Source organism: Dermacentor variabilis, chromosome 5 (genome assembly GCF_050947875.1).
Source record: "Dermacentor variabilis isolate Ectoservices chromosome 5, ASM5094787v1, whole genome shotgun sequence".
NCBI classification, from domain to species: domain Eukaryota; kingdom Metazoa; phylum Arthropoda; class Arachnida; order Ixodida; family Ixodidae; genus Dermacentor; species Dermacentor variabilis.
The window spans coordinates 31,586,489-31,614,012 of NC_134572.1; the positions used below are offsets into that span (position 1 = coordinate 31,586,489).

Consider the following 27,524-nt stretch of genomic DNA (forward strand, 5'->3'; position numbering starts at 1 on the left):
ATGTTTATATGGCTTTAAAACATGATGTAAGCAGCGCGTGTAGATGGGGGGGAGGGTTCCGTCATTCCGGTTGAGGGTGCTATCTGTGATTTGGATTAGGAGGGATTCCAAGTGGTGTCTTGATGTCAAATTTCTCTCTTTTTCTAATATCTTGGCGTTATCCCAATCAATCCTGTGGCCCAAGTCATCTGCATGCTCTGCCAAGGCGTTTGAGGAGACTTTCTTCTTTTTGACATCGTTGATATGCTGCTTCAACCGCTGTTCGAAATTTCCTGTCTCGCCGATATATACGCAGTCGCAGTCTTCACATGGAATCCCGTAGACGATGCCAGGAAACTTAGTCTTTGGAAGCTTGTCTTTCACGTTTACCAGCCGGTGGCGTAATTTTTGGGACGGTACGTGAGCTACCTGAACGTCATAGCCGCGTAGAACGCGGGCTAAGCCCTCGTTCACACCGGGCACATACGGTATGGGGGCGCGTTTTCTTGGGAGCACACAGTCAGGCCTTGGGGGCTGAGACAGATGGCGTTCCACCGAGTTCACAAACGACCTCGGGTAGCCACATGCGGAGAGATTACGGTGAACCTCTTGTAGGTCGGCAGCCCGGCTTTGTGGCGTTGTGCAGATACGCTTGGTTCTGCCGACAAGAGAGGCTACTACCGATCTCTTCTGGTTCATCGGGTGTACTGAATTAAAATGCAGATACCTGCCTGTGTGTGTGCTCTTTCTGTACACGGTAAATGCCAGACTGCGCCTGTCACGTTTTACGAGGACGTCCAGAAAAGGAAGCTCGCCATCTTTTTCTTCCTCGACTGTGAATTGGATAGACGCTTCAATACTATTTAAATGTGACAAAAATGAAGGAATTTCTTCTCGCTGAATTATGCAGAACACATCGTCTACGTAACGTAGGAAGACTCTGGGCGGCGAGTTGAAAGAGGCGAGTGCTCGACGCTCAAGCCATTCCATAGTTAAATTTGCAGTAGTAACCGAAATGGATGCGCCCATCGGTGTCCCGTGCACTTGCCTGTAGAAGGTGCCTTCAAAAGTGAAGTAGGTGTTCTCCAGGCAGAACAGAAGGAGCCTCTTCAAGTCAGGAACGTCGAAGGGCGTCCTTTCTGGTAGGGTAGGGTCATCGTCCAGAGCGGCGGTGCAAGTTTCCGCGGCGAGTCGAATAGGAACGCTTGTAAAAAGCGACACGACGTCGAACGAGACAAGCGCTTCCTGATCGTCGGGAGTAAAATCACGAATCTTGTTTATGAAGTCTTCAGAATGTTGAACGTGCGTGCTGCCTCTACCAACGAGAGGGGAAAGAACCTTATGAAGGTATTTGGACAGTTTATGAAGCGGAGAGCGAGTAAAATCAACAATTGGTCGCATCGGGACGTTAGGTTTATGTATTTTTGGCAAACCGTAGAGCGCCGGCGCCGAACCGTTTGTGCACAGAAGGGAGAAGTATAATCCTTTGTGCCTTGGATCTACAAACCGGAACACATCCGTAAGAAGCTTCTGTAGTTCCCTCTGTATCTTCAGCGTATCTCCCTCTGTATCTTCAACTTCTTTTACAAGCCAGGATCTTGGAATGCAGACAGTCCGTGAGGAACCTACAAAATGAAGCTTTCTTCGCGCGCCGTCGCCTTGAGCACCGGGTCCCAGACGAGTTCGCAAGCATTCAACTACACGCAAATTTTAAGGCCAGGCTACAAACCCGTCGTACGCAGGAGACTCACGAAAGAAAACTTGCTAGACTGTCGCCACCCGCTGATGTTTTGCACAGAAACGTTGCCGCGTCCGCCGTACACAATCTCTCGTCGCACAAGCCCAATTCGGCAGAACTCGCAGTCCTGAGCCTGGGCTTGAACTTCAACCTTGGACCGCAGAAGGATGCAAAAAGGTTGGTCTGTGCGGTAGAAAATGCTATCAGCCAAATTGAACCTGCAAAGAGGGAGGAGGCACGAACCCGCGCCATAGGCATTCTCTCGCGGCTTCGCGCACACCCTTCCGTCTCCCCGCTTTCAGCAGCAGAAAACAAGGCGATCAAGGACCTTCGCTCAAACCAAAATCTCGTCATCCTCCCGGCTGACAAGGGCAACGCCACGGTGCTACTCAACAGGACTGACTACCGTGACAAGATGTTGTCACTTCTTGCGGACGAGGCAACGTACAGTCGTCTGAAGAAGGATCCCACGCTGAAGATACAGAGGGAACTACAGAAGCTTCTTACGGATGTGTTCCGGTTTGTAGATCCAAGGCACAAAGGATTATACTTCTCCCTTCTGTGCACAAACGGTTCGGCGCCGGCGCTCTACGGTTTGCCAAAAATACATAAACCTAACGTCCCGATGCGACCAATTGTTGATTTTACTCGCTCTCCGCTTCATAAACTGTCCAAATACCTTCATAAGGTTCTTTCCCCTCTCGTTGGTAGAGGCAGCACGCACGTTCAACATTCTGAAGACTTCATAAACAAGATTCGTGATTTTACTCCCGACGATCAGGAAACGCTTGTCTCGTTCGACGTCGTGTCGCTTTTTACAAGCGTTCCTATTCGACTCGCCGCGGAAACTTGCACCGCCGCTCTGGACGATGACCCTACCCTACCAGAAAGGACGCCCTTCGACGTTCCTGACTTGAAGAGGCTCCTTCTGTTCTGCCTGGAGAACACCTACTTCACTTTTGAAGGCACCTTCTACAGGCAAGTGCACGGGACACCGATGGGCGCATCCATTTCGGTTACTACTGCAAATTTAACTATGGAATGGCTTGAGCGTCGAGCACACGCCTCTTTCAACTCGCCGCCCAGAGTCTTCCTACGTTACGTAGACGATGTGTTCTGCATAATTCAGCGAGAAGAAATTCCTTCATTTTTGTCACATTTAAATAGTATTGAAGCGTCTATCCAATTCACAGTCGAGGAAGAAAAAGATGGCGAGCTTCCTTTTCTGGACGTCCTCGTAAAACGTGACAGGCGCAGTCTGGCATTTACCGTGTACAGAAAGAGCACACACACAGGCAGGTATCTGCATTTTAATTCAGTACACCCGATGAACCAGAAGAGATCGGTAGTAGCCTCTCTTGTCGGCAGAACCAAGCGTATCTGCACAACGCCACAAAGCCGGGCTGCCGACCTACAAGAGGTTCACCGTAATCTCTCCGCATGTGGCTACCCGAGGTCGTTTGTGAACTCGGTGGAACGCCATCTGTCTCAGCCCCCAAGGCCTGACTGTGTGCTCCCAAGAAAACGCGCCCCCATACCGTATGTGCCCGGTGTGAACGAGGGCTTAGCCCGCGTTCTACGCGGCTATGACGTTCAGGTAGCTCACGTACCGTCCCAAAAATTACGCCACCGGCTGGTAAACGTGAAAGACAAGCTTCCAAAGACTAAGTTTCCTGGCATCGTCTACGGGATTCCATGTGAAGACTGCGACTGCGTATATATCGGCGAGACAGGAAATTTCGAACAGCGGTTGAAGCAGCATATCAACGATGTCAAAAAGAAGAAAGTCTCCTCAAACGCCTTGGCAGAGCATGCAGATGACTTGGGCCACAGGATTGATTGGGATAACGCCAAGATATTAGAAAAAGAGAGAAATTTGACATCAAGACACCACTTGGAATCCCTCCTAATCCAAATCACAGATAGCACCCTCAACCGGAATGACGGAACCCTCCCCCCCATCTACACGCGCTGCTTACATCATGTTTTAAAGCCATATAAACATTGTATCGCACGTACTTGATTTCATTGTGAACAAGGCTCCCGTCAGGGGAGCCGAAACGTCTTTTCTTGTATTCATTCAGTGGTCGGTGTCCTTCTTTTTACCCTTCTTCATGTTGTTGTTGTTGTGTGGCAAAGCCAGTGTCAAGCAGGCAACATTTATTATTTCATTTGCTGATCTGTTTTGTTTACATCAAGTATGATGTATTACATGTGCTATACCTTATATTGTACTTTACGTTCATACCACAGTTGCAAGCGTGCCTACGGGTGAATAAATTTTCTTGTCAACTTGATTGGATGTTCTCATTTGAGTGTCCGGATAACGGCTCTGGCTTTTCTATCAAAGTCACTTGAAGGTCGGCGATAACGGGACCTTAAACCATTTCATGCTTAAAATTACTTAGTTCATCGAACACAGTGAACTCGATTTTTGCATGTTTAGGGCATTTTCATGCGGGGGGTGCATCGTCCGCGGAAAGCTTCTCTGCACTTTGGTGCACTCAGTGATGATGCCGAGTGCAGTGCTTATAGTCACCAAAATATGTGTTGATTTCAAGTTCACTCACGCTAATCACTTCGCAAGCCTGGTTGGCGAGCTTATTCAGGATGTCTTAGTGTTTTCGTACTTCAAAAGTAAAGTAAACATTCGAGTGTTATTTCTCGAAGGGGACTACTTCTCTGAGTACGCTAGCTGGCAGGTTGTCATGGCATGGTAGCAGCACGAAGACTTGACTCGGTATGTAAACCTTTAGTGAAACGTCAGAAGGATATACCCACCGCCGAGTCACAAATTGAGCAGGAGGCAGGCCGTCGCCAGGAGACAGCTCCAGACGAACACCTTCCCTAATTAATTCCGTCTGAAACGTATCTTCCCAGATAAGCATCAGGACGATACGTGCAAATTGTGCCAGGAAGGACCAGCAACACTCGAACACATGCTGTGGGAGTGCAATCTAATTATAGGAAGGATGGCAGTTGCTCCGGAGACCCTGTCGTCGAGGTGGCTCTGCGCAGCTCAGACCTCGGAATCCAGACGTGGGCAGTTCAGCAAGCCCGCGAGGCGGCGTTAAGGCAGGGCCCTGACGTTCCCCCGTGGGAGACCTGAGCCCGGGTCGCGTTAAACCTTGCCGGACATACAATAAAGTTGTATCCACCCATCCATCTTGCTAATGAAACTTTCAGGCAACCCACTGCCACTTGAAAGAGTATACACACTTACTGGGACAGGGCAGTTTTGTAGCAAGTTCGCCGCTAGCTGAGCATCAACTGATGAATAGAGCACAGCTACAGTAGTTGATGGCCGGCTTTTAGCTTTTTAGGGCGCTTTTCATCAGCGAATTCGTCTAGCTGGATTTAACAGCAAAAATTCTGATTTTGAAATCTAGAGTCCAACGAAAACTCGTCTGATCGGGATTGCTCATAGTCAAGGGTAAAATGGACACTGACCAATAACATTAAAAGAAATAAAACGAAGACGTTTCGGCTCCCACACACATGTTTTGTGCACAATGAAAGTAAACGAAAGGTGGGAGATGATTATGCACGTGTGAACAGATGGCGCAAACAGCGGGCATAAACGAAACGAAGGCTGCCGTCATTGCGGTTCAGCAGTTTGGATTAGTAATGACTCGAGATGCAAACGCGAGGTTATATTACTTTCAATGAACAGAACATGCGCACTGCCCCAGTTAATATCATGTCCTTCTGTTACAGAATGCTCGGCAAGAACGTTAGAAGAAACCTTTAGTTTTTTAACAACATGACAGTGTTCCTTGATGCGCCTTTGAACATTGCCCGTCTCGCCGATGTAGACGTAACTATACTCTGCACAAGGAACGGTATACACAGCACCTGGGTGCCTTTCTTTCGGAAGTTTGTCTTTCACATTTACAAGCATGTTTTTCAGCGTTTTCGCTGGCACATGTGCAACGTGAACATAAAGAAAAACGCAGTATACGGGCTAAGGCCTCGCTAGTGAGGACTCGAAAGAGGACTCGATGAGGAAGATGACTCGAAAACGACGCCTTCTTCTCTCGTCATCATTTGGAGTTCCGGTACCCTGATGAATATGCCAGCATTTTTCTTCACACGAACTTCCAGGCTGCACGACATTCGTATCGAGGGGAAGCTACCCACAAGAACAAGCTGGAGCACCTCCGTTTTTCACACACGCCGTCAACCAGAAGCGTGATTACTACCACTGCGCACAACCTATCTTCTTATGGTCCAAGCGCTTCCGAGCTGTCCGTTCTTAACTTTAGCCTTAACTTCAATACGGGACCAACGTTGGGCGCCAAACGCTTGGGCTGTGCAGTGGAAAATGCCGTGACAAAGGTAGAACCTTCTCGCCGCGATGAAGCCAGGACACGAGTCGTGAGTGTGCTGTCGAAATTTCGTCCCAGACAATTCGTGTAATTTCTGACCCAAGAACAGCGTAAGGCGATCCAAAGTGTTCGAGGAAACAATAACTTGGTCATCCTCCAAGCTGATAAAGGCAACGCAACATTGCTTCTGGATCGGAATGATAACGCCGACAGGATGCTGTCCATGCTACGGGACGATAGCACCAATTCTCGTCTTGGAAAGGACCCAACTAGCAAAATACAGAAAGACTTGCAAAAGTTACTCACAGATCTGTTTCGTTTCGTCCCTCCGAGGCATAATCACCTTTACTATAGACTCCTTTGTCATAACGGCTCCACTCCACCGCTCTATGACCGTCCCAAGATACATAAGCCTGCTGTACCAATGCAGCCCATCGTGGATTACACACTGTCTCCTCTTCACACCCTTTCCAAATATTTGCACAGCGTCCTATCGCCACTTGTGGGATGTGTCCCGACACATATCCGTAATTCGAGCGACTTCATCAAAAAATCACGCGATCTTAGACTTGACGATGACGATACTATGGAGTCGTTCGACGTTACCTCCCTGTTTACTTGTGTGCCGATCGATCTCGCTGTCCACGTGTGTTCTGCTGCCCTCCAAGATGACGCTTCGCTGTCTGAGAGGACACCGTTTGAGGCTACGGACCTGCGCAAGCTTTTGTAGTTCTGCCTTGAAAATACTTATTTCGTTCTTAAAGGCTACTTCTACAAGCAACTTCAAGGAACGCCGATGAGTGCCTCCCTGTCGGTCACCCCTGCAAGCCTAACGATGAAAGCAGTAGAACGCCGGTCTCTAGCGACGTTCGTGCCACAACAAGGAATATTTTTTAGACGACTGCTTTTGTGTGATAAAGAAGGGTGCCCAGGATGCCTTTCTTTTTTTTTTTTTTTGGTCGCATTTACATTCGATACAACCCGCCATCAATTTTATCGTAGAATCGGAGGAGGATTATCGCTTGCCTTTTCTGAATCTCATGGTGCAACGTGAAGGAACAAGACTTCGTGTTGATATATTTCGGAAACATACGCAGACACGACGCTACTTGAACTTCATGTCAATTCATCCTGCTTGCCCCAAACGTTCCGTCGCCGCATCCCACATACAACGTTCGCAACAAACCTGCAGTTCTCCTAAGGACCTACAAAAAGTTTCGGAAACTATTCATCTTGAACTTTCACGGAACAGCTACCCTACTTCATTTGTGGCTTCAGTGCAGCGCCACGTATCCCGCCCACCTAGTGTTTCCCTCGCCACGTTTGCTCCTCGCAAACTTGCTGCGATACCTTATGCCCCCGGTACTAGCGAGGCCTTAGCCCGTATACTTCGTTCTTTTGATGTGCAAGTTGCACATGCGCCTGCGAAAAAGCTGAAAAACGTGCTTGTAAATGTGAAAGGTAAGCTTCCGAAGAAAGATTCCCAGAAGTTGTGGACAACATACCTTGTGCAGACTGCAGTTAGGTCTACGTCGGTGAGACGGGCAATTTTCAAAGGCGTATCAAGGAACACTATCATGATGTGAAAGAACAAAATGTTTCTTCTAACGTTCTTGCCGAGCATTCTGTAACTGAAGGACATGATATTAACTGGGGCAGAGCGCATGCGCTAGCCACTGAAAGTAATCTAACTTCGTGTTTGCATCCCGAGTCATTACTAATCCAAACTACTGACACCACGCTGAACCGCAATGACGGCAGCCTTCCTTCCGTTTATGCCCGCTGTTTGCGCTATCTATTCACACGTACGGGATCATCTCCCCCCTTTCGTTTACTTTCATTGTGAATAAGGCCCCCGTATGGGAGCCGAAACGTCTTGATTTCTTTTATTTTAATGTTATTGGTCGGCGTCCGTTTTACCCTTGACTAATTGCGATAATTATGAAGCCGACACATGAAAAACTGTGACCTGGTTTCATTACTAGCACTAATGCACCTTGGCTGCTAAATCTTGCACGAAGACCGTTTCCTTCACACTGACAAATCTTCTAATCTAATTCACAGCTTATAAATGCGTGTTTAGTAGCAAGAAAGTCTCTGGCGCTCTCCGTGGATATCCGCTAACTGTATTCTACCTCTCCAGAGAACACTAAAAGAAAAAGTGACAATAATTTATTCTTGTTCATTATAGCTGGGGTACTCTCAGAAGTGACAAATAAAGTGATTTTATAGGCATACCGCCGCTTCGAGCTGGTTATCGTTAGCGTGCGTACTTTTCCATTTGGGCGACGTCAAAGTGCTTATCCATCGATGTGGCATGGTGTAGCGAACGCACGTGCTCATGTGCTTTTCCTTTAAGCATTTCGAGCATGGTGACGACTGTTTACCAATGCATTAAATTTTAGCGTGCTCCTGGGCGATGAGTTTCTAACATCATGCAGGTGCATTAGTGCAGAGATGGATGGGGAACTTGACGGCTCGCAACGTCAATCGCTACGGCACAAAAGCAGGTGATGTTGCGTGTTGCGTAATTAACTCGCAAGAAGTTCTGAATATTCGACTATGCGCAGGGTCTAGGACAAAAGTATATGCAGGAAAGGACGCCCACTTGACGCAAATTTATGGTGTATAAGTGACACCGATTTTCAGGGCCACACGTGCTGCTGTTTCCTGGAGCTTATATATCATCAGTAGAGGCTCACGAAACTCGGCTCAAAGTTTCATATAGAGACAGCGTGTGCCGCTAGTGGCGCAGCTGTCGAGGAGGGGGCACAAAACGGCCACGCGAGCAGTTCACAGCCGCTGTTTTTTTGTCATACAGGCTGACATTCTTTAGTATTTGTGCTTTCGGGGACGCTGATATTTGTGCGTGGCATGGACGCTACTTAACACACTATTTAAGATAAGATAAAAGTAAATATTTAAACCATGTATTATAGATAAACGCACGACGTTTCGAAACCGGCTCGGTTACTTTTTCAGGGTGTGATTGCGGGCGAGGTACAGCGTAGCTTTTTAAACCCACGTGTGGACAACCGCTGCGTCAATGAACGCACGCCATGGGAGTAAGACGAGGGAAGGTTCCCCCAGGAGCGATTAACATCCCCGGGTGTTTGCTGAATGTGCCACAACTAAAAAAGCAGCCTCATGCTCGGATTTGGCTCGGTTTCCAGCGCAATAGTCTTGTTGAAGTCAATCTTGTGGTCAAGCGTTTTGCAGTGTTCAGCAACCGCGCACCGCTGACTGTTCATTTGTTGTTACCTGAAAGCTTGGCTGCAACACACTGACACTAACGACCATGCGTGATTAACGCCGGCCGTTAGTAAACCTTGCTAGCGGCTGTTGTGAACAGCACGCTTACTTTCTCTCGCTGCTTGTTATACAAAGGATTTTTTCGTACATGCGCCCAGACTGCGCATTACTTTGCCATTATTTTCACCGCAACTTGTATGGAATATTACACTGGAAGGTCTAGCGCGGCGGTCAGTAGCATTCGTGTTCTGATTGCGGATGTGTCGGCCGAGTCCTTGCTTTTGTCAAAGCACATAAGATTATTTACATAAGCTTATGACTGGGCGCTTTCCTTGCAACAAATACTGCAAGCTCACTCACGTTGAATATTATGTGTTTTGGCGGCATTTGAAGAACATTGAAGAATTAGAGCGCGTTACAAAAACGATCACATGACGAAAATAGCAGCAGATTGAGAAGCCCTTTTTGCTGACACTTGTGGAGCTGGCAAATCACTGCTGAAGACTCTTGCTACATGGGCCATTTATTTGTGTTTTGTTACGCAGTGACGACGAAGACGCTGGTTAGTACGAGAAAACATATTAAAACTTCTTATTCAGTGCTGACATGCTGGCTGTTCTCTCCAACCACCAAAATAAGACAAGCTGTGAGTGGCCACACATTGAACAAAATGTGTGCAGTGAACGGAAGCATGGAGCGACGTGTACAAAATAAAAGCAATTGAGACATAGAAGAGTAGGCCTTTCTAAAAAAACAACAGAAACTCGCAAATGGACACGATCCTGTGATATGTAATGATAGTATGATAAAATATATAGAATACACTGAAAAAAATAGCGTATTTAACATGTGAGAGTAGGTTCAAATAACCACCAACTCGTCAGTCCAAATAATATCCGGGGGGTCAAAATGCTTCTCCCAGACACGAACATGCTTGTAGTCGAAGCTAAAACCATCGGTTCCATATTTTACACTGCTCGGCGTCGCTAGGCAGCAAGGATTTTTTGTGCGTACCTCTGTAGCCAGAGCGACAACCTGCCACAAAGCAAGTCTTCGGCATCTCAGGTTAGCGCGTCACATGCACTGCACTTGCTCGTGATCGAAGGCGTAATCATAAAACAGCAGCTGCCATACTATGGTCGTCGCCCCCCGTTCCGCGTGTAGTCTCGCGGCTGCATACACGCTGCAGGCTCGCGCGCCTTCGTCGTGGCCCCCATAGGACCCCTAGCGCCGTCTCGCGGAAGACGCGGTCAACATATGAAGCTCTCTCGTAGCGTTACGGAGAAGTTTCACGGCCATAAAAGCATTGAAAGACTCTGGTAGAGGTTATACTTACGGCAAAACCTAAGTAGTATTTGTCGATCAATTTCAACAATATGGAAAATCATTGCCTAATGGCGCCAGTACGTTAAACGTAGCTGAAAAAAAAATACCTTGGCAAAGTCCATTTCATGATGGCTGTCGACATTTATACACTAGCATTCAAGAAAATGTAGCGTGCTGCGTACTTTACTTGCAATAGACGTTATTGCTAAAAGACACCTTTATTTACAAGTTGTAGTAGTCCTGAGATTTCCAGTGATTTGGTTATATAAGGCATACACTGTCTCCTGGATTGGACCAATTTGCTATGGCATTCATTCACGTAGGGTCATCCATGACCAATATCGCATTACGAAGACTGTATCACAACGAGACAATGACAAAAATGACATGACGAAGGAATGACGTCGTTGGAACGACGAAAGCAGTATGATGACGACGGCACGAGAATGGAATGGCGTTTCTGAAATGATGACGATGGTATGACGACAGCCTGACGACAATGACGTGACCACAATGGGATCACGACGACTGCACAATGACAATGGCTTGACGAAGACGGTGATTACGAGAGTCGGATGACCAAGCTGGACTGACGACGATAGACCAACCATTATGGCATCACAATCACGAGCACACACGTAGTGGCCTAAGCTAAAAGACAAGTTCGCTCACAGAGTCGGCGTAAGATAGTGGTAAGTATTTTGGTTCAGGACATGAATTTTCTAAAACGAATTTTCAAAAGTTCGTAAGTGCGCAAAATAAAGAAGCATGAAGTTTGTAAATTGTAGTTGTGCACCTAGACCAGACATTGTAGTTCTGTAAACGTCATTCGGTAGATAATCCAAAGTGGGCAAATACGATATATTACTTTATATCTTAGGTGAATTTGTTGTGCTGTTTACAATAGACTTGTAAAATTCCTACTCACGTATTAATGGTATATCTGAGAGCTATATATACTACATACATTTTGTCCGATTTTCACATGCCGCCGACCGAAGACATCGCAGCTGAAGGCGACGAAGGGTCTACTTCGGTTTTTGAAAGAGACGGGATTGGACAAGCGGCTGTGACAGTAATATCACGTACCACGCAAGAATCATGGACTCTAACTGACCATGTGTGTGCTGTGCTATATGCTCTCTCTCTCTCCCTTCCCCATCTCTCCTCCCCCATCACGCTCCCATGTGTAGGGTAGCAAACCGGTTAAGCTAGACTGGTTAACCTCACTGCCTTTCCTTCTCCCCTTCTTCCTTCCTTCCTTGTCCGTTTTTGATGTACTATTAGATGTAATTGACCAGAATAGTGATATCATTTCTCATTGCTCAATTGCAGACTTGTAAACTTGATAGTTTCGTTTTAGAAAAATTTGCTATTTTCAACCACCTAGACAGCCACTTTTTTCTCAACAAGGTTCCGGGCTCCGGCTGCGTTCCAGGCTCCAGTTGCCATCCCTCGGCTCGGCGTCTATACGCGGACTTGCGGGCAGTCGTCGTTGCTCACTGCGTCACCTCGGGCACTCACTCACAACAGCTCTCGCCATTTGAACCATCGCATCATTTCGCCTCTTCTCGGCCCACATCGGCTGCGGCCACCCTTGCACACCGGCACCAGTGTCAAACCTCTACTCGGTCCGTGATCCTCCTCCCCAGATCAAAGGCAGCTGCACGACGACTCCTTCCGAGAAATTCACCGGGCCGAACGTAAGCGCTTTCGGCTGTTCAACGGCCCACCGCTCTCCTTCATTGGATGTTCCCTCAAGCTGTACGATTTCTGTTCCGAAGAACTTCACTCATCACCGTTCTTGAGGCTCTTCCACCGGCTCCACTAGGCGCAAATTTCACTCTCGCAGGCCCGGCGACACCATAAGCACAACCTTCGCGATACATTCAGGGACCACCGCCACCGTGATATTATCGGCATTCGAGATTTCCCCGCAAGCAGCATCTGGCAAGCATTTCGATGTTCTGTGCAAACACTTTCTGCAGATGCATGGCCTACCACAGTTTTGCAAGAGCAGCTTTGCCATCTGGTTTCTTCAGCTGGAGAATTCCTTCTGGGTCAACAACACGAGTGACCAACACTTGCGCAAGTCCTGAGCTGCCAGATGCTCTACTTCTGAAGGTCCTACTTCTACAGGCCCGGGCACCTACGAGAACTTGCGACAGATCGCGATTTGGCAGTACGGTGTCACTGTAGCTGCGCCTCGCTCACAACCTACGCTGCCGGTGCTACCTGGTACATTTCTCTCGGATTGCGTGAACCCGACGCTGCCAACGACGACGCCATCTGCACAGATTACCTGGAGTTTACCGTTGGAGTTTATTTCAATCGAGCTTCGCACTAGGAGGGGGACCCTGTAGCGGCGAGACCATCACCTCAAAAACAGGCGAAGAAGAAGATGGGCTCACATGCAGATAGCGCGAGGATAGAAAACGCTAGAGCGCTCGACCTGAGTGGTCGCGGTGTCGGCCATTCCCGAGATTCCGCTGCACCACTGCAGGCACTCCAGTCCTGAAAGTGCAGCTCTGTTGTGCCCTCTGAAACCGCATATATGATAATAACAACCGGGAGCACTACGTAAAACTGTAGATTTAAGTACACTCGTTATCCGTCTCTTAACGGAAGAATTGAAGTGAACTTATAAACAATGTTTATAAGCGGCCCTCAATTCTGTCGTTTCTCTTTCTTTTCTCTTCTCCAAACCGGCGACGCCGCATTTTTTTCGCCGAGTAAACGAAGGCGGTCGCGGTAACGGCGCGCGCGAACGATGGTGAAAGTGGGACGCCTGGTACCCTTTTTGCCCCTTTCTCCTTCTAGAAGTAAGCAAATTAGTAAATGCGCGCGCGCGCGTGTGTGTGTGTGTGTGTGTGTGTGTGTGTGTGTGTGTGTGTGTGTGTGTGTGTGTGTGTGTGTGTGTGTGTGTGTGTGTGTGTGTGTGTGTGTGTGTGTGTGTGTGTGTGTGTGTGTGTGTGTGTGTGTGTGTGTGTGTGTGTGTGTGTGTGTGTGTGTGTGTGTGTGTGTGTGTGTGTGTGTGTGTGTGTGTGTGTGTGTGTGTGTGTGTGTGTGTGTGTGTGTGTGTGTGTGTGTGTGTGTGTGTGTGTGTGTGTGTGTGTGTGTGTGTGTGTGTGTGTGTGTGTGTGTGTGTGTGTGTGTGTGTGTGTGTGTGTGTGTGTGTGTGTGTGTGTGTGTGTGTGTGTGTGTGTGTGTGTGTGTGTGTGTGTGTGTGTGTGTGTGTGTGTGTGTGTGTGTGTGTGTGTGTGTGTGTGTGTGTGTGTGTGTGTGTGTGTGTGTGTGTGTGTGTGTGTGTGTGTGTGTGTGTGTGTGTGTGTGTGTGTGTGTGTGTGTGTGTGTGTGTGTGTGTGTGTGTGTGTGTGTGTGTGTGTGTGTGTGTGTGTGTGTGTGTGTGTGTGTGTGTGTGTGTGTGTGTGTGTGTGTGTGTGTGTGTGTGTGTGTGTGTGTGTGTGTGTGTGTGTGTGTGTGTGTGTGTGTGTGTGTGTGTGTGTGTGTGTGTGTGTGTGTGTGTGTGTGTGTGTGTGTGTGTGTGTGTGTGTGTGTGTGTGTGTGTGTGTGTGTGTGTGTGTGTGTGTGTGTGTGTGTGTGTGTGTGTGTGTGTGTGTGTGTGTGTGTGTGTGTGTGTGTGTGTGTGTGTGTGTGTGTGTGTGTGTGTGTGTGTGTGTGTGTGTGTGTGTGTGTGTGTGTGTGTGTGTGTGTGTGTGTGTGTGTGTGTGTGTGTGTGTGTGTGTGTGTGTGTGTGTGTGTGTGTGTGTGTGTGTGTGTGTGTGTGTGTGTGTGTGTGTGTGTGTGTGTGTGTGTGTGTGTGTGTGTGTGTGTGTGTGTGTGTGTGTGTGTGTGTGTGTGTGTGTGTGTGTGTGTGTGTGTGTGTGTGTGTGTGTGTGTGTGTGTGTGTGTGTGTGTGTGTGTGTGTGTGTGTGTGTGTGTGTGTGTGTGTGTGTGTGTGTGTGTGTGTGTGTGTGTGTGTGTGTGTGTGTGTTTTCTCCCTCGCCAGGAGTTGCGCCGCCATGATAGTTCAAACGCATCGTCCTCTGATAAAAGATCACTGCTGAGCGAGTAGGCGCTAGTGTATTCGCTGTCGACGCCGCTCTAGAGGCCAGTCCGCTCTCTAGAGCAGTCGCCACGGCAGTCGCCATCCCCGGTAGAGCGATGCGCAGGGATAACTTGCATCCGCGTCACGAGCCATAATGACTTTCCAGAGATATACGAAGAAATTGGGAAAAAGAACTGCTGAGCTGCTGATGTCGTTGTTCTTGACCTGAGTGGTGATGGCGCATACCCACAGTGGGGAATTCGTCATATAACGGGCAGATAAAAATGAATCAAGCAGAAGGAATTAAGTGGATAAAAAACCAGGGAATTAATCATTTAGATGTTGAAGCTTAGAAATTAAAATTTTTGAGAGAGTAAAGAAGTAATGCATATATATACGCAATCACGGCAATCAGAACAAAACCATAAATTAAATAATTAAAAAGAACTCAACTACAAAAAGATAGCGACATGGCTCGCAGAAACTTCGTCTTCTTCCGTGTACGTTCGAGGCACGTACATGACGATTATGACTCGAAGATGGCAGCGTGATTACGGCGATATGACAACGTAGCGACGTAGACAGAGTGAAGACCGCGTGACAACAACGGCATGAAAGCTCCCAGAAGAGGGTTGTAGCGCCGAAAACGACAACACATAACAAGCAAGACGGGACAGGCTCCTGGAAATATGCACCAACTAGCCCCCCAACAAGTATTAATCGGCATGAAAGCTACGAAATGATGAAGCTGGATTCATGATGATGTAAGAAACGCTATGGAATGACGGCGGAGTCAGGACAATGGCGTCACGAGAATGGGATGACGACAGTACGATCCCTGCGACTGAATGAATACGATGGAAGGACCACGACGGCATCACAACGGCGACATGATCACAGGTAAGGTAGGGGTAATAACGACAGGAGAGCTATCCTGCATATGATCTACTTGGTAAAACAGCAGCAGTAGCAGAAGCAGCAGCATGAAATTCCAAAGAAGAAGCAAAGAAAGATTAGAAGACACTTAGAATCGTTAGAACCACCAACAGGTTATGTTCGTGTCACTAGGATGACCATTCACTTTTTTCGGCAACGGACAATACACTCACACGAAGCAATTAAAATACTTCGTAATTTCCGAGCTTCCTCCAGAGCACTCTCCCTCAAACCCGCCGTGGTTGCTCAGTGGCTATGGTGTTGGGCTGCTGAGAACGATGTCGCGGGATCGAATCCCGGCCATGGCGGCCGCATATCAATGGGGGCGATATGCGAAAACACCCGTGTGCTTAGATTTAGGTGCACGTTAAAGAACCCCAGGTGTTCGAAATTTCCTAAGTCCTCCACTACGGCGTGCCTCATAATCAGAAATTGGTTTTGGCATGTAAAACCTCACAATTTAGCACTCCCACTCAACAACCCGCTACCATTGATGAAGCGTCACGTAGCAACAAATTTCGAACTGCACTATCTGAAAGTCACGAAGACTCTTTACCTGATAGCGACATACGGGCATTATGAATGGTGTCATGGCGGCTCCGGAACATTATTATCGTATCCATGACACGGGAACCAAGCAGTTACACAAAACCACGCAAAGGCAAGCAATGTACAACCTCTCACTATTCAACACACTTTTGCGATGCAAAGCATATTCCGAACAAAATACATCAGCCTGTGTATCGGAGCCACGGGAGAAAAGTGAACCCCAGCGATTTCGGGTACCACGCTGAAGGCTCATGCACAGACGACAACAAACAACACAGCCGTCGAAGGCACTAATAATTCAGTACGCAGAAAGACTTCCGCACAGGAGTACACTAAACGGAAGGCTGACTTAAAAAAAAAAAAGCAAGAATTCACCCCATAAAAGAACTTCACAAACGACATCTTCAGTGCCATCAATCAAGACTTCGCTGACATACAACGAGAAAAACAACTGCGACGCTATATAAAACGACTGAAAAGTCATGGACCGTTGCTCAGCGATATCATCCAACGAACACTTTAGCGAAAAACCGCACATGTCTGGCAGTCGCGACAAGCGAGCTGATGCAAACTGCACATAACAAATCACAGCCATAGGGCAAGTGTATAAGCCCCGCAATCCACCACTGAGCCCTTGAAGACTTCTACATGAAGCCGAGTTGTCGCCGCTACAAAATGGCCAATTTTGGGCTACAAGATGCCCGAACTTTACTCATTTCTGACAAGAGCGCAAGCTAAGCGACCATCATTATGTGCGGGGCTTGCATATCTCGTCCGGAGCAACAAAGCCACTCTCGCACACCTGAGCTATACGTGACGTCACCGAATTGCTTCACTTTCCTCTGAAGTTGAAATCGGTTTGCAGAGCAATATTAGGACGCTGTTTTCTCACTGTTCCCTCACATGTATTTTTTTAACACGCTCTTTTGAGGCTAAGAGGAAACATTTAACGGTGTACGACGAATAAAGGCCTGTTCGGGTGATAATTTTTACTTGTGGCTGCCACTTCGTACTCGCGTCACACATACCAAGCCGAGAACATCTATGCAGATACACCCGTGAGATGAAACCACTTCAATGGGAAAACCATCCGTTTTCGCAGTCTTCTGAAGCTACCAGTGCTTTCCATTTTTGTATGCAGCATTCCATAACCACATTAGTAATGAATAATTAGCAAAATTTATAAATCGCTATGTTTGATTTATACGTCAATATGACGTGACTTGGCCATGTGTTTCGAAAATAGAGTATCTAATTTTCGGGTGCACGCTATCACTTACATCTTGGTGCATTTAGAACAAAGCTGATGGTTAGCAAAGAAAAAAACACACATAAAAGTACAAATGTGTGATGTTGCGCTAGCTGATGAAAGGGAAAAATTAGTATCCACCCGAATCGTAGCACGAAGCAACACAGGAAACTCGTAGGGGTTACTCCGAAAGAAAGTGCGCTAGTTGGTTCGGCATTAACATTGGCGGTAAAACAGCATAGGAAACAAATACAGAAAGAATGAACACAAGCAAGCAACATATGTGGATCTGGAGGCTCTTCGAACCACAACTTCATTCGCAAAGGGCGTGAGCACGTGAATTTATAGGGTTACATGAGGGACGCTTAGCTCGATGATAGTTCATCCAGATCATCTTTGGCTTTGCTTGATGGCATCACAATCAGAGTGCGCAGGTCCTCTGCTTCCTAGAAGATCTCGACTTCGCAGCGCATTTCCAAAGCACTTCCTGTGCTTTAGACCCGAAAAATCGAGTGTTTCTTCATTTGTTTTTGTCTTTGACAAATATTATTTTACTGCTGCAAGGGTATTTATGTACACATGAATTAGCCCTCGTTTTATCGCTAACAAGAGGTTCAATAGAAAAAAATTGTTCTGTCAAGGCAGTTCGCTACCAGCCACCGTCATGTTGAACCAACAGCATGGTTGTCGAACTTCGGCGGAGACGCGTTCTCGTCGACAGCTAGCGTATTACGTCCGAAAGTGCCATGCACGAAAACTGCACAAACTGCACGAAAATAGGTATCAGAAATAGAGAGAGAGAGAGAGAGAGAGAGGGAAACAAGCTTTAATTTTATGCTGAAGTTGTTAACCTGGCAGTTCGCCTTACATGCTACTCGAGGTGCTGGATGATTACTATGATATATAAAGTGATAAACACTTAACGGCACACAGTCCCTCTCTCGCTCTCTCTCTCTCTCTCTCTCTCTATATATATATATATATATATATATATATATATATATATATCACACACACACACACGCATCTATGCACTATAGAAATATTTCAAAAGTTTCGTTAAGGCTCGTAGCACGCAAGAACGTCAGCAGCGCTTTCGTGGCGCATAACGCACAGGTGGTGCTTTGCCGTGGGCCGAGAATGTGCTGTAGTGCCAAGCTTGAGTACCGCTGAAGGTGCAGTGCTGCCTTCAGAAGCATCCCGAATTTATTTTAACAATCACTCAGAGTTTCGGGGAAATTCTTCAGTGTCAAGAGCACGCTTTCGATTTCTCTTTTTTCAAACGTTAAGGTAGCTAAACATAAGAAGATGAGTTATTTACACTATAGAAAGGCTTGCTGTTAACTTCTTTTGCAGTTATAAAAAGTTTCTCCACAGACGACATGTGGTATTAATAAAGTCGGTCATCACAGTGCTGTTTCCTTGCTCGAGCCATAGAAAATCCGGGTGCTCATTTGAAAATACTGGCCATTGCTCTATGCCGTCCGGTGGTATAGGCTTGCTGTGGAAGAAAAAAACACATGTTGCATTGATACACGATTTTAGGACACGTTGGGCGCCTATAATTAAAACCGGCTGCTTATTTCCACACAAAGCGCACCTACAATAAGAAATGCGAAAGTGCATGACGCGGCATAGCACAGAGTGGCACGGAACAGAATTAAGGCAGCAAAATTAGACACTAAAAGCACGTTCACACCGAAGGCGGAGCGGACAAGCGGCCAAGCGGATCCGGCCAAGCGGCCGCGGATTTTCCGCTTTGCGGAAAATACGCGGCCGCTTGGCCGGATCGCGCCCGGACCGATTTTTTCCGCGCGGACAAGTTGGCCGCTTTGGCCGCAGCCAATCAGAACCCGACACTGAAGAAGTGATGGTGAACGAATGTAAACGAATGTCTTTCTCCGGGCTTTTCGCTTCTGTTCTTGAAAAGCGTCAAAACGGCAAGTTGGGCCAGTTGGTTGGGATTCGTAGTAAGGTTTGTTACAGCGCAACCCAAGACAAGGACAGAAGAAGGTATAAAACGACGACACGGCGCCGTGTCGTCGCTTTATACCTTCTTTTGTCTTTGTCTTGTGTTGCGCTGTAACAAAACTTGAAAAGCGACTAGACAAGGGGCGAGTAAAATGCCAACGATCTCTTCTTCGTCTGAGCTCATCATTTTGCAGAAGTAGATAGCGGACGGGAGCTCGCCAACCCACGACGAAAAAAATATCGAAAGTGCGCGTACCAACCCAAAGTGCCGCGAGATGGCGGCACGTCCCTGAAACTGCTAAAGAAATTGCGAGGTGCCCCGCCTTCCCTGCGACGCGGGCCGCCAGGCAAGCCGTCCGGTCTGAACAGGCGCGCGCGCTCACCGCCTCGCCGCGTTGAAAATTCGCTTGGCCGCTTAGACGCTCCGCTTTCGGTGTGAATGTGCCTTAAGACAGATGATATAGTAACTGTAAAAGTCATGCCACATTAAACACGTATAGTAAGTCAGAGAAAATGACTTCCTCTAACCAGCGCAAACGCACAACTCAGCCTATGACAAATTATGTACACAATACAATTGAAAGGGAATATTGTCAGCTACCTGACGGTAGTAAGAAGCTACAACGGAAACCCAGACGGGTTTCTCAGAAAGAAAAAGAAATATTGGGTTTTACGTGCCAAAACTACGATATCGTTATGAGGCATGCCAGAATGGGGGCTCCGGAAAATCTAAGTACACGGGTATTCTTACATTTCGCCCCCATCGAAATGCCGCCGCCGTGGCCGGGATTCGATCCCGCGACCTCCTGCTTAGCAACACAACACTATAGCCACTAAGCAACCACGGCGGGTCCAAGAAAGAAAGCTTCGCAGTTGAAGAAAAATCCGTCTTTTGCTGGGGATGGACCTAGGACCGCCGCCTTTGCTGGGCGATCGCTTTACCACCTCAGCTAACCAGGACGCTAGTAGATGAAATGGTGGGAAAGAATTACTCAATATTAATCGGTAAGAGGAAGCGCAGCGACGATATGATAAATCAGTTATGCGGAAGCCCGCAAGGGGGAAGAAGGTTCATGAAAGAGAGAATGTGCGATCCATCAGATAGTAACAAGCCTCATCCAGCTATGAGGTGAGTGGATGACAATTTTCCCTTTCATAACAATCCTCCACTTTGTCGATTTCCGCGATTTCCACGGAAGTAATTTTTGATGCACTACAACTATAAGTGCCTAATTTAATTTACAACAATGTAATACACAATGCACACTATAATCAATAGTGTGCATAGCGTATAAGAAAGTTCCGAAGATGTTGTTCGCATCGAAAAGTTTTGAGATTAACAACATGCAGAATCAATGTCTTGCGTGAGGAGGCAGCAAATCCATCAAAAAATTATAAACTCAGTCAATCTTATCAGATGTGGCTGCACTATTTAGAAGCTGCGCGGTTCTTTACTCAAGTATGTTCTTTTTCATTCGGTTTGATAAATATATTTAATAAGCGGTTCTCTCATAAACGACGCGTCCTCCATGCAGGACACCCTTAGCACTGAAAGGCAGAAGTTTGTTCGAGAGACGCAGGCGTCCCACCTATGGTTAAAAAAGGCTGATTGACTGAATTTATTAAAGTGCACTTGCACCGCACTGTACCTCTGTTTAAATTCTAGTGCAGCGCTATGCCCTGCATACATATAGCATAACTCATATCATGATCTTACGTAAGTTTTAGTTGCTGCACTTCATATGCGCTTGGCTCCTAAATGATAAGAAATAATTCTTATTTAACCTCGCGCTTTGAGCTCTCTGACACAGTTTAGCTGACGTTCAGCACTGTCACTTAATTAATCCACACTTTAATCAAAGTGTTTTGAAAGCCTCGGTATAAGCTCTTCATTCACGAAATCAAAGTAAGTGAGTGGAAATATTGTCAAGAACACTTGTAAAATAAGATAGCCTCATCATGGCACTTGAGGCGAGTAATTTTGGTAACTCTAAATATTTGAAATGATCGCAAAGCGGTTTTGAAAAACAGATTTGCAGAATAATATATTGGGCAATATTGTATTACTCTTTTTTTACGTGATTTAAATTTCTTTCTGGAGTTCCCTATATCTATGCGCGTAAAATAAAAATTTCGAAAACAAGTTGTTTAGTAACTTACCCCTCTTTTGCGAATGAAACAACGGCCTTCATAATGAAAGCGCTGAACTTGCGGTCATCTTCTGTGTAGTTGGCCTCCTCTAGAAAAGGTGTTCCGAGTACATACGGTATATCCTCCATATGTGTGTTTCGAATCCACTCTGGCATGTCAGATTTCTGAGACCTATGACCGAACACAAAAGGGTACACATTGCCACCTTTCGCTGTATGTAACTCGGCAAAAAATCTGCTCGGGCAGTAGAAGTAGTGGTTGCCGATGAAATCCGCCACTGCTTGTCTCAGTTCAGCATTGTCTCTGGGAGAAACTGCATTCAAGTAGACTTCGGCCAACGGAAGCATTTTTTCCTTGAGCCAGGACGAGAGGATCTCATATAACATGTTCTTCAAGTCGTCTCTGTTACTGCCACTAAAATCGCCCCATAGAAGCTCAGTATCAGGTTGCAGGACAAATGCAAATGCTCCTTCGTTTGCGGTAACGCTTACCATTGCATCAACAGGGCGAAATCGTCCTTGGTCTGCAACAACGGACTGTAACTCTGGTAAAAATTCTGTCCCGAAGGTAGGCAGAAAAGCTATGACTTTCGGCGCTGTCACGTTTTCGGCAGCCTCACTGACTTGCAGAGCCGATTTCCCTAGAAGACAGTCAAGCACCACCTCCGGGTGATTTTCCAAATCTTTGAAGGGGCCTGCGCAATCCAAAGCTTTAGCAGCGGCATTACCCTTCATGGTACTTTCGCACACTGAATCTACGGCGCTGTCCATGCTCTCTGTTCCGCTCATGAGAAAAATGCGACGGAATAGGCCGGAGCTGTACGGCGACAGTAATATATTATGAACGCTCATAGCACCAGAGCTTTCACCAAATGCAGTTACTAAATTCGGGTCTCCACCAAAGGCGAAAATGTTATCCTGCACCCACTGTAGCACATACAACTGGTCCCACAGACCCACGTTGCCCGGAATGTTTTCTGACTCTAAGTCTAAATAACCAAATATAGAGAGTCGAAAGTTACACGTCACCACGACGACATTATTGAGAGCGGATAAGGCCGTAGCATTGTATCTGCTTTCGTAGGCCGAACCTATCTTGAATATCCCGCCGTGAAACCATACCAGGACTGGAAGATCTGCTCCTTCTGACGCATTTGGAGTCCAGACGTTGAGATACAAGCAGTCTTCGGAAAGCTGGGTCGGTATAGGGAATATCCGAGGATTTCGTGCCTGCATACAGGAATCTTTCACGGAAGTTGCATCGTAGATGCCATCCCACGAGTCTGGAAGCTGTGGCTTTTGGAAACGTAGCTCACGGATCGGTGCTTTAGCATATGGAACTCCAAGGAAAACTTGTATTTGCTTGTCCAAGAACGTGTTAGTTTGCCCACGGATGCGTCCGTTCATTGTCGACACTATGACGGAAGATACGTTAACGATGTTCCCCAAACAAATTAACATTACCAGAAACGCAGATTTCCAGGTGCTCGGCGCAGGCTGTCCCACACTGTTAATGCAAAGAAGAACAAAAAAGAAACACATTGGTTTATGGGAAACAGAATTTGTGAAGTTCTGATGAACAACCTCTAAAACAATGACTGCAAAAAAGATGCATGCGCGAATCTAGCAGACAGTGTAATGGGCGTTCACGCGGTGGGAGTCTCTGCAACCTGCCGTCTTCACCCACAAACAGATGATCGGTATGGTGCAAAATTTTGTGCATAACATAATTGATTGCATCGCATTTCTTTAGCCGCTGTACGAAAGCTTCGCTTCCTAAATTATGGCATGTGGCTTGGCCGTGCATAATGGTTTTAACTTTGGCGAAACAAGTATTATATCTTAGCGAATTATATAGCTTGTTAACATAGAAATATATCAAGTTCGCTTTTGAATTGAATTGGTGTCTAGCGTCTAACATACACAAATAAATGTTCGTTGCACTTAAGAATTATCGCCTGTGCCGCCTTCCTGCAGTTCTTTGAATTAACTTCCTTTTGTCTCCCCCACGCTAGTGCGGATCTTTAGGTACGCGCATGGAAGCGCATCTGTTTGACGCACGCTTGAGCAGTTGTTTTGATTCCAATCTCCTGAAGTCAAATTTACGTAACGGCCAACGCAAGCATCAGGCGGGGACTCGCACCGTTGTTTGAACAGTCCGATGAAGCGCTCTCCTAATTTAAAGGTCACATTTGCTTGCTTTCAAAGCGAATAACATTGCCTTACTTGACAGATTTTATTGCGACAGCAATTAAATGGGCGCCCACAGGCACATTTCTGCCGTCGGCGTTGCCGGGATTATAAAGTGCAAGGGCGATAAAATCATCGCCACGTGCCGTATTCTGTGTGTGCGAATCGAAGCGTGCCAGAATCAATCGAAGATAGTGGCTCAATCTCGCGCGCGCAAGGGAGGAAAGCGGAGAGGAAACTCGCCGTCTTCCATCGCGTGCAAGGCACGGGGGCGGGGATAGGGAAGGGGGGAGCTATCAACTCCGGCGGCAGCTAAGTATGGCGCGACAGCTCGTGCCCTATCTTGAACGTGATCGACGAATGGGGGGAGCGTACGTTAAGTGCTGATAGCTTCGTGTGCGCTGGGTCCTCGCTGCTTTTCACTGGAGCGTTCTGATAGCGAGCGTTTTCCGATTTCCGAGCGACCGATTTTCCGAGCGACCAAATTTTTCAGCGAGCGACATGTGTTCATGTTTGCTTCATCGCGGGTGATACCATGCTTGTTAATTTAGTTAGTAAGCGAATACTTATAAGATTACACGGCCGATAAAGCTACTATCCTTACTTCGCTTAGCTGTCTACAAATTTGCTATCGCAACAAACGCTTCGCCTTTCGGAAGAAACTACGACATTTTTCTGTCCTAATTGGCTGACCAGAAGAGAGGAGTGCGCATAAGTGAAGAGGGTTTTGGTGGGGTCGAGCTAGCGCAGTGCAAGTACACAACCTGATGAGGAGGGTGGCGCCGGAATCTGCGATTGGGACACTTCTTGCTTAGCTTTCGGTGTCTGGTAGAAAATCGCGGCGGCATGCCACGGAAGCGTAACAACGCAGCTAAAAGGGATCCTCAGCAAACTTTGCCGGGGGGGTGATGTAGTGTAAGTGCTGAAAAAACTCGACAACGTTATAGTTCCAGGCAAAAATGTATATTGTACGCAAATAAAACCATCTTCACTGCAGTTCCGAGTAGCCTTTGCCAGAGTGTTCGATGGGCTATTCATTTCTAAATGGAGCACTCTCCTGCTATTGGGAAAAAAAATCGGTTTTGTTCGGAGTATTAATGCATCGTTGTAGCGTGCATGTCACTTTGACGCGGTGAGCTTTCGCTGTTTTGCGGTACCGCGTGACAGACAGGCGAAGTGGGCGCAGCCCGAAACCTTTTGAACGATTGAGGAGGGCTGATGGTGAAAAGGCGTAGAAAAAAATTTGTTTCTTTTGTTTGGTCTAATTATGTATAATCAGTGTGTGCACGGCACAGGAGATGGAGAGCATTTGCGGCTTTCCTGACATTGCGTTAGAGATAAGCGAAATGGGAGGTGCCCGAAAAAATGTTGATCAGTGGTCAAGGGTTGACTGCAGAAATGGGATAGGAAAGTTTGGAATCGCTTTACGTTATAGCGCCCCACGTTTGGTTTCAGGAAGTTTGGTCATGGGAATCCATCGTGGGTTTTCTTTTCCTTTTCTTTCTTTTTTTCACAGAGGTACGAGATTAGGCAATATAATAACAAGACCTTGGTGGCGCCACCCACCGCCCCGTTCCAAAGGGGACGCTCATAGCATCTATCCAACCATCCATCCATTAGGGAGCCTGCATGCAAGCTCTGTGCTTGCAGAATGCGAGGGAGCGTTCTCGCATTCTTCCTTCATGACATCGAGTGCTTTGAGACGCTGTCGTTGAGATGCTGCGCCTCTGGTCGCAGTGTCTGCGATCAGAGGCGGTGGAAGGCGCTACACAGGGTTCCGAACGCGTTGCTTGAGGAAGTGGCGATCGAATTACCTGTTGGATTCCGCGTAAGGGTAAGGCACGGTGATAAGGGAAGCGCCCCGAATAGGAGAGTGCAATATAGGGCAACAAATAACCTTCTCCCAAAGCATTCTCAACTTATTTTTCAATGGTAGGTGGGCTTGATTCTTCATAAATATTTGCGTTATCCATCAATGGCAAACATTTTAGCAGCGCAATTTCAGGCATATGCCTACAGACTTTGTATTCGAAATCTTAGTTTGAAGGGTATGAAGAACGCTTAACAATTTTTATTCTATAATTTTTGCGTTGTCATTACCCATAGTGCTGATTAAACGTGCAAACGAAATTTGCAGACAAACCGGAGCCAGTACAGTGGACCACGCGCCTTCCTCATTCGCTTGCTTCGCGGCTTCAGACAAACACCGCCAATTTCATGCGCGTTCAGCAGACGCTACGCCGCCACTTCGACATACTTTGACTTACCTTACTCCCATCATGTAGCTCCAATTCAACGGTGCTCCGTTGTTCCCGCTCTTTCGAAAAAATAATAATATAAAGATTTGACTTAATAGGGTATATTACTCGGCCATCCCATACAAGCTCACTTTCCCTGTAAAGTTAAATCGGAATTAGACTTTTAGGACCCTGAAAACAACTGCGGACGCCGAAGGGATTGCAGCTTCCCCATGCTAACGCGCGTTTATACCTCCTGTTCAGGTGTGCCATTGTCGTCCAGGGGGAGGGGGGTGGGGGTATTCTGTAAGAGTCCACCTAGTGGACATGTGCATTTCGTCTGCTGCTGAAGTGCTGATTGGCTGGAGTGCCTGCCTCCTCCTGACGCGTACCCCAGTGCAGCCAATCAGCCCTTCAACAGCAGACGAAATGGACATGTCCACTAGGTAGACTCTCACAGAATATGCCCCCCCACCCCCCCCGCCACAAGTCGTTCACTGAAGCTGACGCCGCAGACAGAGTGAAATGGTGTAACCTTCCAAAGAACGAAATAATTACAGAACCGTTCCCTAGCTGCAGATAGTGTGTAGGCTGACTGCATCGCTTTCCTGACGCGAGCTCTGCTGATGCAACCCATTCCGGCTAATAGCATGCGTATTTCATTTTATTCTTCCAGCTGGCCCAGTATATGACCCCCTATGTAGCTCTTCTCTTTATATATATATATATATATATATATATATATATATATATATATATATATATATATATATATATATATATATATATGTCACAGAGAATACTTATACCGTTGTCACAAATGCATGTCTGATCGCGATTGCAGGCTGACGTCATCGCCCTCCAGCACAGTGTTCTCAAAACGCTATAAAGCAAAAAAGAGAAGGCAGCTCAACAAAAAACACCTAAAAACCTTTTCTATCAGCAATAGTAAGGTCTAAAATATAAATATTGCCCAAGTGTAATCATATTTTGCGAATCTGCATTGTAGCCAAGGCATTTTGCAATTGTGAAAGTTGCAGATCAGACGATAATAAGTCGAATCGGAACATCAAACAGTGTAGCAGTGACCATTGTTGATCGCGATCAAGAAATCTGCTCCGGATCGAGCCCGATCGTGATCAGAAGTGTGTGTGACGCCGGTATTAGGAAAACCACCAGCGCAAAGTAGCTCAATAGCGGCTCTTCTACCGTATTACTGGAATGAGCGCGCTTACTCGCAATACAGCACGCGGAAGCGTGCTGTATTGCGAATCAAATTAAGAAGCTGCATCCTGCCAAGAATCAAATCAAATTAAGAAGCTGCAGTTCCTGCCACGGGACTCTGGCCGAACCGCGATGCCGCCTATTCAAACGCATGTAACACGCAGAAACCCTTTTCTGAAATAGTCACAGGGCCGACATTAATCAAATTTGTTGCCGGACGTGGTTGCTTATAGTGGCTATGGCGTTCGGCTGCTAAGAACGAGGTCGCGGGATCGGATCAACGCCACGGCGGCCGCATTTCGAGGGGGTTGAATTTCGAAAACATCCGTGTACTTAGATTTAGGCGC

General features: G+C 46.9%; 1 protein-coding gene across 1 annotated transcript; it reads right to left on the reverse strand.

The window, feature by feature from the left end:
- Positions 1-18,563: 18,563 nt before the first annotated feature.
- Positions 18,564-26,180, reverse strand: LOC142581834 (cholinesterase-like). The gene is made up of 3 exons (XM_075691280.1): positions 25,984-26,180; positions 21,537-23,033; positions 18,564-18,906 (listed from the first exon to the last, which is right to left on the reverse strand). Exons 1-3 carry the CDS (start codon positions 25,995-25,997, stop codon positions 18,762-18,764), a joined length of 1,656 nt encoding a protein of 551 aa, XP_075547395.1. The 5' UTR covers positions 25,998-26,180; the 3' UTR covers positions 18,564-18,761.
- Positions 26,181-27,524: the final 1,344 nt, after the last annotated feature.